This window comes from Corythoichthys intestinalis, chromosome 7, assembly GCF_030265065.1.
Source record: "Corythoichthys intestinalis isolate RoL2023-P3 chromosome 7, ASM3026506v1, whole genome shotgun sequence".
Classification (NCBI taxonomy): Eukaryota; Metazoa; Chordata; class Actinopteri; order Syngnathiformes; family Syngnathidae; genus Corythoichthys; species Corythoichthys intestinalis.
The window spans coordinates 3,498,733-3,520,019 of record NC_080401.1 but is presented as its reverse complement, the minus strand read 5'-3'; the positions used below and the strand labels follow the sequence as shown (position 1 = coordinate 3,520,019).

The 21,287-nt window shown below is 39.1% G+C and overlaps 1 protein-coding gene across 1 annotated transcript in view; it reads left to right on the top strand.

Moving 5' to 3' along the window:
• The window catches only part of zc3h3 (zinc finger CCCH-type containing 3), a 102,976-nt gene that overhangs the window by 67,642 nt on the left and 14,047 nt on the right, over nt 1-21,287 (top strand). Inside the window, exons 5-9 of the mRNA XM_057840988.1 lie at nt 808-971; nt 4,744-4,822; nt 5,108-5,260; nt 6,114-6,183; nt 16,892-17,023. Coding sequence (XP_057696971.1) covers nt 808-971; nt 4,744-4,822; nt 5,108-5,260; nt 6,114-6,183; nt 16,892-17,023 — 598 coding nt within the window. The remainder of the gene's footprint in view (nt 1-807; nt 972-4,743; nt 4,823-5,107; nt 5,261-6,113; nt 6,184-16,891; nt 17,024-21,287) is intronic.

Sequence of the window (21,287 nt, the reverse complement as noted above, 5' to 3'; positions counted from 1 at the left end):
CAGACATTGCTACCGTATTTTGTTGCAGCCTAAATGTCAATAAAGCAACGTGGATTAGCTCCATTGTTTGATACTCCGCCTCCGACTCCTTCCCTAGCTCGCCACGACCGAAACAAAATGGTTACATCACGTACCGTAATGGTCAACGGATAGCCTCATACGTTTCTTCAACACAACATGGCCGTGTCAAGAAAAAATATATATATAATATAAAAAATATATAAAATATATTTATTATATATATATATTTTTTGGTCTCCATCCCTGTACCCGATTATAATGCGCACCATGATTTTACAAGTTGATTTTGGGGGGAAAAAAGTGTGCCTTATATTCGGGAAATTACGGTATATTTTTAAGGTCTTAATGTCTTATAAAGCTTTAAATTTGAATTTTAAAAGGGTGCAACAACCCTGTATATACACATAAAATGCATCCAGTCAATCAAGTGGAGAGCTAATCGAAGTAATAGTGCAAACTCTGCAGATGTTTTAATTTGGGCCACACACGAGGTGCTCCATACATTATGGAGAAAAGACTTTTAACTGTACCCTATTGTCTTGAAAATACATAATTTTATGTTGGTGCAAATTGGCGAAAACAGGCATTAATGGTTAAAATAAAAAAGCATTCAGGCCGCTTTGACCTGGAATATCATTAATTTATGACAGTGGGAACCAAGGGGTAATTCTTAAGATGACACGTTAAAAGAAGTATTCCATCTCATGATTGTTTAACTCTAGTTTTCACATTGATTGCATCTATTTATGTTTTTTTTTTTTTTTTTTTTTTTTAAATGCTCTTCAGGAGTTTTCTCCAGAGTCGTCACAGGTCATCTCTCAATAGATATCCAGAAACTACTCAACACTGGAAAGAATCTGGGATGTGTTGGATTAGGGGTAATCTTTACCAAGTCTCTGCCAATAAACTGTCCCGTACAGTCTGTCACAACATGTCGATCAACCGAACAGGTAACTTTATGTCTTGCTTTTTTGTTGTTGCTGTCGGTCCACAATTCTAATCAATTCTGTTATCACTACATGGAAGACGAGGCCTTACTTTGATATTCAATATAGCAAATTGATTCTAATTTAGGTGTTTTAGGTGTCTGAGAGAGAGAACTTTGTATGGTTGTATTTTTATGCTTGTAAAACAAATTCTCCTTTTGCAATACATTGCAGTTACCTTGCAGTTTTTTTTACCAATCTTAATTGAAGTTCACAACACATTGACGTGTTCATTCATATTTTTGACATAGACCTCACTGTATTAAAGTGAAAAGACTCAATTATCCCAAGGCATTCTAAGGTTGTCCTCGGGGCCTCCCACCAGTGGGGCATACCCGGAACACCTCTCTAAGGAGGAGTCCAGGAGGCATCCAAACCAGATGCCCGAGCCACCTCAGCTGGCTCTTCTCAACTCGGAGGAGTAGCGGCTTGACCGTGAGTTCCTCCTGGATGAACGTGCTTCTCATCCTATCGCTAAGGGAGAGCCTGGACACCCTGAAAAGGAAACTCATTTGGGCCGCTTGTATCTGGGATCTTGTTCTTTCGGTCACGACCCACAGCTCATGACCATAGGGGAGGCTAAGAACATAGGTCGACTTTGCTTTTTGTCTCAGCTCCTTCTTCACCACAACGGACCGATGCAGAATCCGCATCACTGCAGACGCTGCACCGATCCGCCTGTCGATCTCCCGTTCCCTGCTGCCCTCACTCGTGAACAAGACCCCGAGACGGGATCTCATCCCCGACCCGGAGAGGGCACGCCACCATTTTCCAAGTGAGGACCATGGTCTCTGATTTGGAGCTGCTGATCTTCATCTCAACCACTTCACAGTTGGCTGCAAACCACTCCAGTGAGAGTTTTGAGATCGTGCCTTGATGAAGCCTACAGCACCACATTATCTGCAAAAAGCAGAATTGCAATGCTGATACCACAAAACCGGACACCCTCAACGCTTCGGTTGCGCCTAGAAATTCTGTCCATAAAAGTTATGAACAGAATCAGTGAAAAAGGGTTACCTTGGCGAAGTCCTACGCTCACCGAGAACAAATTCGACTTACTGCCGGCAATGCGGACCAAACTCTGACACCGGTCGTACGGGGACCGAACAGCCCTTACCAGGGTGCTCGGTACCCCGTACTCCTGAAGCAGCTCCCCACAGGACTCCCTGAGGGACACGGTCGAACGCCTTTTCCACAAAAAAAAAGATGTAGACCGGTTGGACAAACTCCCATGCACCCTCGAGGACCCTGCTGCGGGCGTGTAGCTAATTCTTCAAATAATATCAAAATGCTCCTTTTCCTTTTCACACCAGTTTCAACTCAATAGGCAAATTGAGCACAACATTGATCTCCTTTGAGTAACATCTCAGCGGTTTTGTAACATCGGGCCATTCCATTACAACCGAAAGAGCGAGACGCTCTTTAAGGTTGCCCCAAAATCCATGTGATCCAGATGGTTACTTTCATTGTCTTTTTTTTAGCTCGCCACTAAGATTGGGTATCGCAAAGGTTTTACCCTATGCCAGTGGTTCTTAACCTTGCTAAAGGTACCGAACACCACGGGTTTCACAGGTGAATTCACCAAACCCTTCGGAATTCCATAATAAAGCCATTGTTTTACAAATTCAAAACTGAGCAAGCTAATATTATCTAAGTGAATTCCTGTTCAAATTTCTTCCAGATTTCAAATTTACAACAAATAATTTAGCCTTTTGCTGTTGTTGATTTTCACGTAGGAAATGAAACTCATTTCATTTCACACTAGTTTTCATGTCTACATTCTCATTTTATTGTCGCATCCTTGCATCACATACTATTTTCACAGCGTAAAATGAAGCATTTTTAAAAAAATATGTATGTAGTTCACGTTGTCTGTATGTCTGTTATACCTTCCACTGAGCAAACCAATTTCTCGTCTCTCCTCCTCCTGTAAAGCGCACTATCAGCGCTTTATAGTGCGGAAAATACGGTACATAAAACTTGTTAGTTTTTGATAAATGTTCTCAGTATAAAACATAAAAATAATTTCTCAGTACACAAATTATTCAAAAGTCCTGTTCATTCTAACTAATAAAAATTGCTGCGTTTGTGTCAATGACACGGTTAATATTTTTTCAAATAAACAACAAAATCGAATGAAAAGGAAGCAGACTGTAATGAATCAGTTTTATTTATCAAACAGTTGTTCATAAATACAATCAAAATCAAATTTCAGAGCACACAAACATAACATAACAGCGAGTTTGTGTTAAAATGAGACTCTAAGCTGTTATATGAATGGGTTTATGTGTGTGGATTTTATATATAGAAATGAAGCAACTTTACCAACTAACAATAACTCAAGTGCTGATATCCTTCTCCAAAACACAATACAATCGGACACTTATCACAGTGATTAGCACAATCGCTAACTAGCCTACGTAGTAACGCTTCATCAACAAAAAATACAAATAATACGAGTCACTTCATTTACTGACCTCTGACAGAGGCACACTGGCTCTATCAACATAAAAGACAATCTAACTCTCTACATTTAGTAATACCATATTGGCCCGAATATAAGACGGCCCTGATTATAAGACGACCCCCTCTTTTTAAAGACTCAAGTTTGAAAAAAGACTTTTTGAACACCAAATTAATTTTTATACAGAAAATAATTACAGTACATCTGAAACAAATGGTTAAAACAATATATTTGAGAGAAAAGGCATGTTACTTTGCCTCATTCGAATCTTAATATCTGAACATTTAAATATGTAAACTAAAATGCAATCACATTCGTAAATGAATGGCTTCTGGTTTTTGAAATGTAAATACACCAATCGATTATGATAAAACAACAAAATTGCAACAACTGCATTTACCATCAAAATGAGGTCTTAACTGTAACTGTAGTCTTGAAACAAATCTGAATAAGGAAAAACATTGCAATAAAATAATGCAAACTGGTTAAACTTGTTCAGCATTCGCTTCAATGATATCTTGCGCCATATAGCGTCGTGAATGGGTATAATGTCTAGATCCCGGATATAAGATGACTCCCACTTTTTCAGTCTTATTTCAATGCAAAAAACACCGTCTTATATTCGGGCCAAACCGGTATTATCGATTCAGCAACCCAACCTGAATTTAGCAATGATCTCGCTCTCTTGCCCTTCTGACTGGTGCGTGCGGGCAGTCTCCTATTACGCACAAACGAGGACCCAAACGAGACTGCTCATACAGTGGGGAGAACAAGTATTTGATACACTGCCAATGTCCCCATTGGCAGTGTATCAAATACTTGTTCTCCCCACTGTAGCTGCCAGCAAAAATCGATTATCAAATTCGTTGGCAGCCAATTTATTTATCGATTAGTTGTCGCAGCCTTATGTGTAATAATGTGAATTAATTGTAAACACATATAAATGCTGTATGTTTGTTTGGATTTGTCATGCCTGAAGGAAAAATAAATAAATAAAAATAAATAAATAACAACGCAATGTAAAGAAAGGCAATTCCATTTCACGTGCTACTGACATACACGTACATGAATCATTTTCTGGACTAAGACAAAACAATCCCTATCTTTAGAGGAATCATGAACATTGGAGATCATACAGAAAATAATGATAGGCAGTTTGTAGATAGTTGGGTATATTTATCGAGATGAGAGATTTAATTGTTTATTGTGATTAAGTGTTAAGAAGAATTTGATAAATATATAAGTGTACTTTTTTTTCCCCTCCAAAATTAGGAAGAGGTTCTAGCTTTTTCCAAGTCTCATCTGTCCATTCTGCTACCAATCGCCCCTATAGCCCTCGTCATTTTGCCAGGTAGGTTTATTTTATACGTTTGATAATTTTCCTCTGTTTTCAACGACATTTTAATGCTGTAATGTTTTTCACCATTAGAATGAATTCAAATCCCAAATAAAATGTTGAATCCCAAACCCTCTGCTATCACCCAGTTTTTAGTTTTGTTTGTTTAATGAAGAAAAGATAATTATTATAAATTTGTGGTTGTTGTAGTATTCTAACAAATAAAATGACCATAAGCAGCTGTTTCTAAAGTCTTCTTGCTCGTGTGCCTGTGTGTGTGTTTGTGTTTGTTTAAACAAGCCGTGCAGTTCAGCGCAGTCTTGCCATCATCAGACAAGCTCGTCAAAAGAAGCAGAGGCAGTACTGCATGTACTACAACCGTTTTGGCAAATGCAATCGTGGCAGCAGCTGTCCCTACATTCATGATCCAGACAAAGTTGCGGTTTGTACAAGGTAACGAATGCACTTATCTTTAAGCAGAAAACCAATGACATGTCCCTTATTTTTATTTTCAGCAGCTCACGTTACTGATTACTAGGGATGCAACTATACAGTGAAGTCACGGTTCGGTACAATTTTCGATACGAGGGACACGATTTTTTATTCGATTCAATACTTTTAATGCTCCGAAACAAAAATACAAGTGGTATTTATTTATTTTACGTTTTTTTTTCTTTTTGCGAACAAGCAAAAATAACAATGCCATCATATAAACATGCATTTTAGCGCATAATATTTGTGTGCTTACTTCTTACTGATCTAAAGAAATTTTGTAAAAAAGTGCTGAGAACAATCTTTACTGTTTGTAAAGTGAGGCGGGGCACACTGTTGATTGCTACAGCTCCCTTAGCAGCATTATGTATAGTCAATGGTATGGATTGATTTGGCCTGCTTCACTTCCCTTCAGTCATGGAGGTTTTTAATTCATCTATGTAGTATATGGACTACCCGTCCCATGATCATTCTGGGCTCACGCAGCCAATGGCATGGGATCTAACGTAGCACATCTAGGTTGCTATTTGATGATATCTAGTGTGTGCGTAAGAGTTTTGTCAGGCATTAAAAAAAGTTAACAAACGTCTGCTCATTATTGCACAACACCAGCATTTGACAATCGACTTTCAGAAACAAGACGAGTTTAAATCGAATCGTAACAGCTAAGTCGATGATGTCCGCAAGCCTCTACTTGATTAATTAATTATATATGCTATATTTTGACAGAACATTTTGCGACACACCAAAACATTAAGGAAGACTAAAATTCAATTACGGGTACAAAATTGTATTTGATATTTGTCTTCTACAGATTTCTACGTGGTACGTGCAAACAGCCAGATGGGGCCTGTCCATTTTCTCATAAGGTTTCCAAGGAGAAGGTAAAATAATGTTAAACTTATGCCCGGTACATAGTCTTTTAGGGGTTATGTGGTATGCAGCTTCACCGTAACACTGTTGGGTACATTTCTCATGGCTCATATTCAAGTTGACTTCATCATAAGGAGAAGTGATGTGTGAGCTCATTGAGAGCTTTTACATTGGAAGTGCTGACTGAATGGTCACCTATTAGAATTCCAACACACACTGTAAATGTTGCATACCGCATTTGGATAATTGAAGCCTCTACATTTCTGAATACAGTGGACACTCATGATATGACCAACTTACGTTAAGAATTTTTCACGATACAAGCATCTTCACGAGAGAAAATGATATTGTTATTATAAGAGAAAATTTTCACAATTTGAGCGATGAGCTAAATCCAGAAAAGCCTTTACTTCGCCTGGTGTGTTGGAGCGCAACAGAATCCTGCCAAGTGGCATGCAAGCTCTCTTTCACTTTGTCTCCCCAAGTGTCTCGGCGTATCACTAGGTGAAATACAAGCACCTCACAACAACAGAATACCCCATTGCCCACCTGCCACTTATCCTCGTTGTCTCCCGTGATAGAAGTTTGCTTCAATGTGCATCCGAATCAGTTGTGCTTGTGGACATTAACCATGTCCCACAGGTTATTTACACCAAAAACTTTTGTTCATGTTACAAGGCTCCAGACTGCTCCTAAATGGGGGCATTTCACCCCTAAAAGTTGACACAACGCATGTAAATTTTTCATCTACTTGACTTTTGAAGATTTGTTTTCAAAAAATATATTTTTTTACTGATTTTTTTTAATTTTTAAAAAAAATTTTTTTATTGTGGCTGACAAACTTCTACTCAACACTTAAAGTGCCCATGACAGCAAAAAGCATGTTTATTTTATATTACACACGGTATTTTATGCTCCTGAATGGAGTGGACCGTTTGGATGTGTGTGGAAGTGATCGATATATTTATTCAACTTCTTTAATCTTGCGCCATGAAAATGAGTGACTTCATGGATTGACGAAGAATGCGAATGTGACGTCAAAACACAAACACTATTTCAAGTTGGTCGAAATCAAAGGAAAGAACGTGCATGGAAAGTGTAATTTATGTCCCAGGGCAAAGCTTTTGTCGACATCTGTGGTAAGCAATTCAAATCTGTTTATTTTTGTTACACTTCAAGTGTTGGATAAATATGTTGCTGGTGAGGTGCAATAAATATTACAAGATTGTATAACACAACTACCTGTCTGTTCTTCTCTATTCAACAGACTCGAATACTGCTCAGAAAATTTCTAATTCTTTGACATACAACAACTTCTTTTTAAAGTAATGGAAATAGTTACTTTCCCTGGTAACTAGTTACTTTTACTGTAGAGTAATTCAGTTACTAACTCAATTACTTTTTGGAAGAAGAAGTGAGTAACTATAACTAATTACTTTATAAAGTAACGTGCCCAACACTGGTTATGTGTAAATAAATTGTTACTTTGCTATCAAAAGCTCTATTTGTCTTGTTGTTTATGTTATTTTGTAAAAGGAAAACATTACTCAGATGTTTGGGATGTAACTAAAGCAAAAAATAGCTGTGTTATGTTTGAAATGTATGCTTTCACAAAAAGCTCAATTTCTTTTTTTCTCATCAGAAATTGGAAATTTGCTCAAACTAAGCTATTTAAGCTGATTTCTAAAGAATGGAAAAAATTTATGAACTTACTTTTTTACCTGCTGAAAGAAAAGAGTCTAATCTTTCTTTTGGTGGGTTCCATGTTTATATAGCAATAGAACAGAGTTTTCTGTGGGCCTTGCAAAATCAGTCAAAATCCAGTAAAACGGCCGGGAGCGAAGGGGGTTGCACCGGTGAAAACGGCTGGGAGTGAATGAGTTAAAAGCAACAAAAAAAACAAAACAAAACAAAAACGGCAGTTAGCATTTATTTTACGTAAATGTGTCGAATGTGCTGCTAGTCTGTAAGCCACTGTGGCACCGCCTTATCACCACAAGAGCTTTTTACGTTGAAAATTCTTGTGAATAAATGTGTAAATCCCTGAATTCTTTATAGATATGGATGTAAAACAGTCTTGCTTCTTTGTTTCTTTGTTTTTCTTTAACACCGAACATGTCAGCAGCGACGCGTTTACGCATATCGTCTTTGAAGCTTCGCTACGCTGTAATTACGTCACCCACGTGCCGCTGGTTGGTCTTGTTTGAAAGTGCGGAAGTTGATGTCCACACCAGTTTTTATTTGAAGTCAATCGGCCCAGAAAAACAGGAGATAATGTCATTTGAGTTTTATAGATTTATTGCACTCATAAATATGCATTAAAACGCTGCATGGACCATGTATCCATCTCCATATTCCATCATTTCTTGTCCTTTTTCAAAACCGAAAGCAGCACAAAAGACTACATATCCCAAGAGCCGTTGTGATGTCAAGAAGGACAAACCAAATGTGATCATTTTTCCTAAATTTCCGAGCAAGGCGCCAACTATTGAAAGGGAGGCATGCGAAGCAAGCAACGGCCGATTGGTTTGAGCGAGCGACTTTGAAACGTGCAGAATGAATCTAAAACTACATTTAGCGCAAGCTAATGCATTATTTCATTAATTCAAGGAAGAAGATGAGCCGTATTTGTCGTGGTTTTCTTGGGATGAGTCGGCGTCTCGGCGAGTACAAGTGACAGCAGCGTGCAAACAGCGAAAGAGTCAGTGGCGCCTCCAGAAATTTTTCATAGGGGTGGCCAGATGGGGCCACTTAAAATCTTGTGGTGGCCAAAACCAAGCCATAATTTCAGGTTTTCATGATATTATTGCAGTAAAAAGGTCAGGGGAAAACTATCAGAAAGACTTAAGAACACGGCTACTGATATACTTTGGTGTATTGTGTAATATTTGATGTTACTAATGATTTAATGTGCATAGTCCATAACTGTCCAGTCAACATTTTGAGTTGCACAACAATTCTGTTTTATTGTGTTATGTATATATTAAGCATAAGGTGTACATTTAAGTTAACAAAACAAAATAAATGCATTCATTTGGGATGAAATGCATAACTGATGCTGCAACAATCTAACGATATACTGGCAAGAGGGGAGGCCAGTGGTGTGGCCAACCAATTTATAGGGGTGGCCATGGTCACCCCTGGCCACCCCCTGGTGGCGCCACTGGAAAGAGTAGGCTGTGTGACGTGCGTGACAGAGCTCCGTGACCTGTTCAAGAAGAAGCTTTATTGAGTGCACAAAAAAAAAAAAAAAAACTTTATTGGGCCGCATGCCTGAAAATTTTGAATTGAACTGAACTACATGTCAATATTTTTTAAAATACTTTTTTTCAATGTTATATATATTTTTTTCTTCACTATAATCTTTTCAGTTTTTATGTAGATGTGTGTTGGAGAAGCTTGATTGCATGTACGCATATCCTTTTGATAGGTTGATGGGTACAACACCTAACTTCACAAAGAGATATCTTCCAAACCCTTTTTGTGTTAGATGATATATATGTTTTTTTCTCACTATTTTGGACAGTATATAACCTGTTTTGACCATAGTATGTGTAAAGGCCAAAAACGCCTATGACCATACCTGCTGTTTGTGTTGAATTGTCAAACATAAAACTATTAAATCTTATTTTTTTCTATTGAATGTTTATCCTAACAAGTTGAATAAATATTATCAAGCTTCAAAACTGGGAACGAGCTGTAAATTGCTCTCCGCCGGGTGGTTTGCCGTTCCGCGAACACAATCGACAATCCAGACGTCATGTCAAATAATCCGGGCTAGTTATGTGTGATTTTCCGCTTCGAAGACTTTGAAACATCACTCTGTTCGGGTTAGCATGTCGGCTAGCTGTCACGTCTCTTGGTTTGTTTACATTCTCCGTGGCCGGGGAAGGGAAATGACATATGTCCGATTTAGGTGTCATAAAATATCGTTCGGGAGGTGCAACAGTAAAGGTGAAGTCGACAGTTTTGACCATTATGGACTAATTTTGCCATGTCCTCCTGAATAAATGCATTTTTATTATTTCATATTCCATTTAGCACAAGACTGTTATTTGTCATGACCATGCCATTTATTTAGCAATTGGGAACAATACTTGGATAAAAATAATATCCTGTAAAAATATTGAAGTAAAGAGACAGAAACAATGACATTTTGCAGCTCTCTTGGTTGCGTTTTCCTCGTTGTGAATAGTTCCCCCTCCACGGGCTGGCTGGTCCTTCTCAAGTCATTTATTTAGCTATTGGGGAAAAATACTTGGATAAAAAGAATATCCTGTAAAAAATATTGGAGTAGAGAGACTGAAACAATGACATTTTGCAGCTCTCTTCGTCGCGTTTTCGTCGTTCTGAATAATTCCCCCTCAATGGGCTGAATAGTAAAACAGATAAGCCCAGTCTCCCGCTGACGTCATCCACCTGTTGGGGACGCTAGAGCCCTATAATGGTAGGCGTGGCTAACTGGCAGATTAAAAGACTAATTTCTCGTCATCTGCGCTTTGCTAAATTGTTGTCTATAGTCGAATCGTCTCAAAATATGATTCTAATTCACATAATAATGCTATTTAAGACTTTTTTTCTCCTGTCGTATGCTCTTTAAGCCACTCTGGCACCGCCAGAGCTTTTTTCGTTGAAAATTATTGTGAATAAATGCTTAAATCCTTGAATTCTTCATAGATATGAATGTAAAACGGTTTCGATTCTTGATTAAAACCAAAAGAAAACTGGCAGTTAATATTTATTTTACGTAAATATTGCGAATTATGACACCAATGCCGTAGCGGCTTATTTCTCCCATTGATTTTTTTCACGTTTCAAAATGCATGCATGGTACAAAAAATATTAATTATTACATAGAATCCTCAAAAAAATCACTCCTTAGACAAACCTTCCTGTTTGTATGCGGTGCAGCTTTTGTACTTTTTCAACCTAAATCCGTCATTGGATTGTTGCATGTGTTTGAACTGTGACCGACTGAAGCGGAGTGTGGGACGGCCCCCTACTTGAAGGCGTGGCGCAGTGTCTGGGGAGTGTATCCTGTCAATATCATTATGGCTCCTATGGCATACATTAACTGGAATTTGGTTATTTCTTATTGAGAAACTCCATCCATAATAACAAGCACATTCACGTTACAAGCTTGGTCATGGAATGTATTGTGCTCATATCATGAGGGTCCACTGTATTATAACTGGTTGTTTGACCAGTGCAGTGTGTATTTTGGTTGCTCTTGTCCAACGTCAGCTCAGATTGGCTCTATCAAGGCGAACTCTGTATTTGATGTGGTCTGTCAAATGTAAAATGTTAAATGACACAATGGGTAAGTGCCAAGTGTGTTCAGCCTTCTGTTTTTTTTTCCGAGACAAACAACCCTACAAGCGCCCTGTCGCCTCCCTCAAAACACACATACACAATCAAAATCTATGTTGGTTGTGACACTTCTCCCCACTAATGCTGAGAGGCCAGCTGTCTCTCATAAGGCCACCTCTCCCAACAACTACACCTGCCTTGTTTAGCCCTCCCTCCCTGGGGTTTTCCGTTTCTTATTTCTTGAGGACACCCTAGGACTATATGGAATCTTGAGGAGAAGGGGGTTGATATGTGAGAGGGGGTTAAGTGTTGGATAGTTTGAATCCTGTAGCGTGGTCCCTACCTCTACCACAAATACTTCGGACATGGTCTGGCCCCCTCCCAAGCACACACAAATACAATCCATACCAGATGTAGTTAGTATAGTAACACATTAAATGTTCTTCGTTACATGTAATTGAGTAACCATTTTGGAAAAATGTACTTTTAAGAGTAGTTTTACCACTCCATTCTTTTTACTTGAGTAGATTTGTAGATTTTTTTAAACTAAATATTAGACATCAATTAAGGATTCTAAGCTAAAAATGACATACATTTCGAATAATAAATAAGATTACTTACCTTCTTTAATGGCTAAGTTTAAACAAAAGCGGTTGTGTGACGTCTGTAAATGGGGGTTTCCAGGGTAAAACGGACAAATCAAAAATAGTTCGGGGACTTAATGCGCCATGAATCTGTTATGGCAGCATATAGACACATTGGTCTGTCAAACACAACAGTTCTTTTCACTTAAAATATATCAGTTTATTTTAAAGAGGGGTGCAAGAGCAGAAACTGCTTTTTTTTCAGTCTTGTCTGTGTTTTCCGCCAAATGGATGATTTTACTGGATTGATTCCAAAGATTTCCACAGTGGCTCTACACGTTTCACCAGTGAGATGTCGCAACAAAAATCACGACTCCATTTACCAATCAGATGTAACAGTACAATCACATGACCACACACAAGGTTGCAGTTGGAAGACAGCCTGTTCAATCCTGTGGCGTCTATACAGAACCGTAATCAACATTTCACAGAGAGCACAGCAGTCAACATTACTCTCTGCTAGTTTTTATTTGGCACCGAGAGACCACAGAAAACTGGTGGTACGATTACATACGTTTTAATTTCATGGTAGGAAATGTGTTTTCTCCACTAGAGGGCACTCATGCTGCTTGGATGGGTGATGTTTCATTTCTGTACATATTTGTAGTCTGAATTCGAGGACTTATGTATATTTCTTATGGCCCTAAAATGGCCATGTAATATAAGGCAATAGTATATTAGGGCTGCAGCAATCGATTATTTAGGTAAGCGATTAATTTATCAAATAGTTTAGATTGAGTAATCAGATTACGAACATTTAATGCATTGCAGAATAAATTTTAGGATATGTAAAACAAGTGTTTATGCTTGCAATAATATTTATTTCGGCGAGCTAAGATTACACTTTTAAAAGCGCATTAAATGCAGGTACAAAATAAAATTCCTGAGTGTTTCTTCAAGCTACGCAGAATTGCACTTTCATATCACAAGAGCAATATTTGCATTTCAAAATAAATTAAAATACCTGAGCAAATTAATTAAAAATATTCAATGATCTAAGTACAACAAAAGAACTCACTTGCATAGCAAAAGTCCGCTAGCCTAAATGCTATAAAATGCTAACTTTTCCCCCCCCGATGCTCTTAACAAATCGTTTAAACACAAATTCCCGCAAAACAAAACAAAAAAAATGCGAAATATACTTCTAAACTAAACAAATGCGTAAACACATGTCAGCTCGACCAAAACATACCTTATGTTGGTCTTAACAGGGAGCAGCTAGATTCAGCCATTTTAGACGAGTTATGGCATATCCACTGTTGCCACTAGAGGGCAGTGTAACCACCCAAATCAATAAAATTAAATGCAAAACTGTCAAAACAAACCATTACAACATCAGTAATCAAATGAATCCTCGAAGTGGCAAAATTTATTTCGAAGCTTTTGTTTCTAATTGAATTACTCGAGTTACTCGATTAATCATTGCAGCACTGTAGTATATTATGATAACAGTACATATACTAGAGGAGTTCCAAAAAGTCGATTGTTACATGCATCGCGATTCGACACGTGACGATTCGATTACGATTCATAAAGGCTCAAAAACGATGATTTTCCCTCATAATTTTATGACAGCCGCTCGTAGCGGAACGAAATTCAAGACACGTCTGCTGCCCGGACACCTTTAACGGACGCAAGCACATTATAATGGATGCTGCCTGTAACTGAGTGAGAGATTTACTCTTTTTCAAAAGACGGGAAATTACATTTGTGTATGAGACGGGGCGCACATTATTTTTTAGAGCGAGAGGGGAAGAGAGATAGTTCGTTGCACCTTGTCTTTCAGATGTCCAGCTGTAGTTTCAAGTCATGTCAATTGAAAAATGTCCTGAGTGTGTTGCTAAGACCCGTATGCGTCTATAAGAGGTGATTACATGAACCCTCTTGTACTGAATAGCCTTTATTGTTGTTGTTTTTGAGGTGTTAATCGTTAGCACCAAGCGCTCAGCTAATTAGCTAATTCGCTAAAGTGTATTTCATATGCAGTACGTGTAAAACCATGATTAAGTACAGCGGTAACACTACAAACATGCGAAAGTGTACAGAAATCTGTGAAAACAAAGTATATTGGTTAAAAGAAGGCTTATTTCTAAAGACACTTTGTTTCCAGAAAATGGAATTCATTCCACCTGTGTAAATTTTATTGTATTGTTGAGTGAAATAAGTACTCCCTTTGAAATCGTTGATGTTTTCGCATTTTCTTGTAAAAATAAATAAATTAAAAAGCAGCTTAAGGGCAGGTTTTTGTTGTATGGGCATGTTTCCAACGTTCCTGTTGAATCATTAGGATATTTTAAATAAACAATGGACAAAAATTTGTTTACTATATTAATCGTGATAACCATGATCATCGTTCAAGAATGGAATTGTACCACCTTTAATCGTAGTGGAATCGAATCGTGGGGTGTCTAAGATGGCACACCCCTAATAGATGATTTGCTGGGGAAAAAATATACCATTAAAAAAAAATCACACATATTTAGCAATTACTCATTACCTCAGTACTTTTTTTTCTTCTTTTGAGTACCGTATTTTTCGGACTATAAGTCGCACCAAACAATAAGTCGCACCAGCCATAAAATGCCCTCTGAAGAAGGAAAAAAACATATATAAGTCACACCTGAGTATAAGTCACATTTTGGGGGGAAATTTACTTGATAAAATCCAACACATAGAACAGATATGTTCTATATGATATGATATATATCTTAAAATGCAATTTAAAATAAAAATACAATAGAGAACAACATGCTGAATAAGTGCACAGTATGATAATGTTACATGATGCATGAACAACAAAATGCGAACGTGGCCGGTATATTAACGTAACATAGCTATTAAGAGTTATTCAGATAACAATAGCATAAAGAACATACAAGTTTACCAAACCATCAGTGTCACTCCAAAACACCTAAATAACATGTGAAATTATATAATAATGTGTTAATAATTTCACACATAAATCACTCCGGAGTCGCACCCCCAGCCAAACTATGAAAAAAAACCTGAGATTTATAGTCCGAAAAATACGGTACATTATTTTTGTGTGACTATTTTTACTTCAGTAGTATTAGGCTCGAGCGTTTACGTCACAGCAGCACGGGATCGTGCGAGATTTGCGACAACGCATCCATTGCGGAAGCACGTCTGCATCACGGGACATTTAAACTTAACGGCAAATACAATTCAACTACGAGTGCCAAAGATGGAAAAATGTAAGGAAAACTTGCCAGTTCGAAACAGAGACAAACTTGTTACCACGGCAAAGGACAGATATGTGAGCAATTTTAAGGATGTGAACAAGGTTGACCCTCACGAGCAAGCCGAACACAAATGGAATAAAGATGTCGACAAGCTTTCACCACTACGCGAAATGGACATCACGCTGTATTTAGTGTTTGGTATATGTTACTACACTCATCAGCAATTCCGAAAATACAAATCGCTACAAAGCTACGAACAGTTTTGCTGCGGATGGGTGCAGGATCTTCACTTTATGGCCATAGCAAACGGCAACACCATCTTTCTAGCAAAGGTAGGCAATGTGTGTTTACATTAGTCTGTGACCACGGATGTACAAATCTTTTGCTGCATAAAATGTAGCCTGTGTACAAATTCTTTGCCACTCTCTCACGTCAAAATATTACAGCTTTTTCATTTAGCAACGACAGGAATGATGTCTTATCAAGACAATGCACATGTATGCATGCTAGTTGTTTAGCTGTAGCAATAGCTAACAACAGGGCGACTTAGGGCGTAAAGTTACTGAAATTTGCGTAAACAAACGAAATTAATTTACCGGAGTGGACGTGCATAGAGCAAACTCAGTGTGTAACTGGAGAATCAAACGTTATGCCCTTCCTTCTGATCGAGGCCACCCATGCCATTCTTCGACGTTTGGTAAGTTCAGATATGAGCTTTCCCTCGCCTTTTCTCCATGTAGGGATCCGGAAGAAACTCAATGGTGTTCCGTCGAGCTGTACATTCTCCTTTCTATTCGATCGGTTGTTGCAATTCTTTACCGCACAATAATTTCAAACCATTTTTAAAGAGCGACCTGTGTTGAAATGCCTCAGTTTATGTTTCTCGCTTCCACAATGGCGATAGCGGCGGAAACCTCGCGAGTGCCACGTCATACGCTCGAGCCTAATTATTTTGAAGTATCACTACTCTTACTTGAGTTAAATTTTTGGTTACTCTACCCACATATGAAGCATCAAGTGCACATGAAAACATCAGGAGAGCTAGTCAAGGTGCTGCCTATATCAGTATTTCTGGAGCAGTTGATTACAAATCTTATCCATATTCTACCCACGTGCTGTGCTGAGGGTTGGGTGGCCAAGGAAAACCCACCCCTGACCACAACTCCCTCAGAGATATATTTAGATAGGCCTCCACTGGGCTCACCCCTGCACGCCACACACACCAACACACATGCTGTTAAGACACACATTCACTCTTATCTACCGCTGTCAACTGCAATTAAGGTTATTCAGCTGCTCACCATGGCAAATCACCAGCTTCTTGGACCGAGCTGATCTGTAGTTGACAGTTGTGTGGTTTGAAGCCACCCACCTGTTGACAAACTCATGTAATGGCTTGTAATGTCAATCCTCACCACTTCATTCTTTTCCCATTACTCTCCTTCTCTTATTTCCTGATAACATTTTTAAACCAACAAGATGAGCCTGACATACAACAACCATTAATGTTACAATTTTAGCCTCAATAGGGAAATGCTCAGATTTCTTTTGTTTTCCTTTAGATGCCAGTTTGCTCATACTTCCTCAAGGGAATCTGCAACAACAGCAATTGTCCATACAGTCATGTCTATGTTTCCCAGAAGGCAAAAGTCTGTGAAGACTTTGTGAAAGGCTACTGCCCCGAAGGGGAAAAGGTAAATACACAAATCTCATACACAGTGTTCAAACTAACACAGTAACAATCGCTACGTTACATCACAAAACTACTTTTTGCTGTAACTCCTAACTCCTTACATTTTCTCATTCTATAACAGCCCTATAATACGAGCGTTACATGCGCTGCTTATGTTGCGTGAGCCAAGTGAAAAGTCTCCCGTGTCGTGTGCTTTATCTGTAGTTATGCATAGCTGCCAACTCACACGCTTTGAGCATGAGACACACGAAATTGCCTGTTTTCTCACGCACACACGCCACACATCCAATTTCTCACGTAAAAAAAAACAATCTGATTTTGGGCCGAGAGTCGTTCGTTACTTTTTCAAACCCTCCGACAGTAGATGGCGCTACTCGCCACTGTAACCCTTTTCGCTGCATAAACATCCTAGTTGCGACAGAAGAAGACCTTCAAGAAGACAATCGCGGGAGAAACCTGAATGGAGAAAGAATCTCTGAAGAAAGTCATATCCAATCTAAGATTACAGTAGTGATTGGACGAAATGGGCCGAGATTCCGAAGCTTGTGTCGAGTAATGGGAGGGGCGTTTCCACAAAGTTTGTATCGAGGCGCACGTCATTTCGGCAAAACCCGGAAATGATGACGTGTAAAGCCTCGCTGGCCGGCTGAATCACGTTAACGCTTCGGGAGTGGTCCGACGTTTGGTGCGCATTGCAAACACAGTACAGACTACGGTATAAATTGGTTGCAAAACGCAATGGTGATCGCCTGTTATCTCACATTTTGTGGATTTCGGACTCCTATACTTGTTACACCTATGCGCAACAGTGCAACTTGTGCAATCTATTTTCAAGCCTTCTCCGTTGCTTGCGATGGAACCTGCGCGAAAAAGGCGACCCTCCCCTGTTTGGGAACATTTTGATTTCATTGCTTCCAATAAGGTAAGGGAGAAAAACTTTATTAATCCCCAAACACCCTAGCTGATGCAACACTGGAGGTCCAAAAGTACCTATCTGAACCAAACATCGACAGAATGAACAATCCATTAGTGAGACACATAAAAATACCTACCCAAATTTATATACAGTGGGGAGAACAAGTATTTGATACACTGCCGATTTTGCTGGTTTTCCCACTTGCGAGCCATGTCTGTAATTTGTATCATAAGTTCTCTTCAACTGTGAGGGACAGAATCTAATACAAAAATCCAGAAAATCACATTGTATATTTTTTTAAATAATACATTTGTATTTAACTGCATGAAATAGGTATTTAATACATTACCAACTAGTAAATATTTCAGCTCTTAGTTCTTTTTTAAGAACCCCTCCTGTTCTCCACTCATTACCGGAAGTAACTGCACCTGTTTGAACTTGTTACCTGTATAAAAGACACCTGTTCACATGCTTAAACAAACAAACTCCAACCTCTCCACAATGGCCAATACCAAAGAGCTGTGTAAGGACATCAGGGATAAAATAATAGACCTGCACAAGGCTGGGATGGGCTACAGGAAAATAAGCAAGCAGCTTGGTGAGAAGGTAACAACTGTTGGAGCGATTATTAGAAAATGGAAGAAGTTCAAGTTGACGGTCAATCTGCCTCGTTCTGGGGCTCCATGCAAGATCTCACCACGTGGGGCATCATTGATCATGAGGAAGGTGAGGGATCAGCCCAGAACTACACGGCAGGACCTGGTCAATGACCTGAAGAGAGCTGGAACCACAGTCTCGAAGAAAACCATCGGAAACACATTACGCCGTCATGGATTAAAATCCTACAGCGCACATAAGGTCCCGCTGCTGAAGCCAGTGCATGTCCAGACACGTCTGAAGTTTGCCACTGACCATCTGGATGATCCAGAGGAGCAATGGGAGAAGGTCATGTGGTCGGAAGAGACCAACATTGAACTTTTTGGTCTAAACTCTGCTCGTCGTGTTTGGAGGAAAAAGAAGGATGAGTACAACACCAAGAACACCATCCCAACCGTGAAACATGGAGGAGGAAACATCATTTTTTGGGGCTGCTTCTCTGCCAAGGGTACAGGACGACTGCACCGTATTGAGGGGAGGATGGATGCGGCTATGTATCGCCAGATCTTGGCTGACAACCTCCGTCCTTCAGTGAGAGCCCTGAAGATGGGTCGTGGCTGGGTCTTCCAGCATGACAACGACCCAAAGCACACAGCCAAGGCAACTAAAGAGTGGCTCCGTAAGAAGCATCTTAAGGTCCTGGAGTGGCCTAACCAGTCACCAGATCTGAACCCGATAGAAAATCTATGGAGGGAGCTGAAAGTCCGTGTTGCCTGGCAGCAGCCCCAAAACCTGAAGGGTCTGGAGAACATCTGCATGGAGGAGTGGGCCAAAATTCCTGCTGCAGCGTGTGCAAACCTTGTCAAGGACTACAGGAAACGTTTGGTATCTGTAATAGCAAACAAAGGTTTCTGTACCAAATATTAAATTAAATCTAATACATTTATTATTTAAAAATCATACAAAGTGACTTGCTGTTTTTTGTATTAGATTCCGTCCCTCACAGTTGAAGAGAACTTATGATACAAATTACAGACCTCTACATGCTTTGCAAGTGGGAAAACCAGCAAAATCGGCAGTGTATCAATTACTTGTTCTCCCCACTGTAAACTGGCACTTGCATTACTCTGCACCCCAGCTTCATCTGTGCCTTGTGAAAGAATATTTTCTAAAGCTGGTGGAATATTGTCCAAAAAAAAAGAAACCGTTTGAAGCCAGCTGCTATTATTTCTAAACTAAAATGAATAACAAATTATCCTTAGCACATGTTGTATTTTGTTCACATACTAAATTACTAACACAAGCACATTCATATCTTTGTCTTGACCCTGCAATGCCTGCAATATACTGTAAGGCAATTGTCAGAGAATCATAAAATTTGAAAAATAAGGTCTTAATTAAACCTTTTTTTCAAATTTGTAAAGAAGAAAAAAAATATGTGTAATAAGCGCCCTAATATCTATAACCCTTGCTAAATCCTTTTTTTTTTCTCATGGAACCTGCAGATGCATGAGTTGACTTGCATCCATTATTATTATTATTTTTTTTGACAAAAGACATTTCAAAATTCTGAATTAGTCTCAAAATCATGAAATTCTAAGTGTATCAAATTTGATACATTTGACAAGAAAGGGTTTTAAGCAAATAGCTATTGAATTCTTAACACTGTTGACCTCTTGGGCTTCTAGACCACTTGATGGCGCCATAGAGTAAATGAAGCACCATGAAGCTTTGCTACATGTGCAAACCAAATGGCTGCAAAGCTTCATTGCTTCATGAGGCTTCCATTTGGCCATCCCTAGATTACAGACAGAGATTAGGTATGTTATAATTCGTGACATATACCGTCATTAAGTACCCACTCTTTTAAACTTTAAATCTTGAAAGAAATGTGTTTGTGTTTGTGCGTGTGAACTTGATTTTGTGTTGTAAATGTAAACTCAGTTCCCATAACAAGCTGCAGATCACCTTGTTAGCCTCGTAGTATTGCCTACTGCAAGCATGCTCAAAACATCGGCTCATATAGCATTGTTTATTTAGTATTAGGCCAGAAAAAAGCACTGCCTCCTGCGCCTACTGAGCGCTTTCTGAGCGCCTTTTGAGCGAGTATTCTAAACGGGATTCTATCTTAAACGTCACCATACATAACGGTTAGTAACGTTGGTCAACCAAATAGGCTAACGTCGTCCATCGTTAGCATTTTATTAATTCTCACGCTTTGAGCGTGAGACACACGCAATTGCCAGTTTTCTCACGCACACACGCCACACATCAAATTTCTCACGGGCAAAATTTTGTTCACCCCCAACAAAATCTCACTCCAAGGTTTTTCTAAAAGTTGGCAGCTCTGCTTTTGAATGCACGTGAGACACACTGTGAGTGAACGTGATTGACTTTATTCAACTGAACCTCTGCAGCACTCACATATCACACAATGCAATGTCCCCAAATCTCATGGGCTCCAATTGCTCAGCATGCATGTAATGTTCAAGATCACAACTGTTTCATAACATTCACTTATACAACATCCCCTCTGCAGTGCCGAAGGACTTAAGTCTGTCATTTTACAGACGTATCTGCCAGTGGGTGGTGGCGGGGTGCGCTACTTCACACGGGCGGGTTCTGGTCCCCATTAACCACGAAAACCAATCACTGTACTACGTTTAAGTATTTTCAAGGCATCTTTAGTATGTTCATTCTGTATACATCTAAACAAAACAAGCTGAAAGCGCACAGTAGTACTTTGGATGTC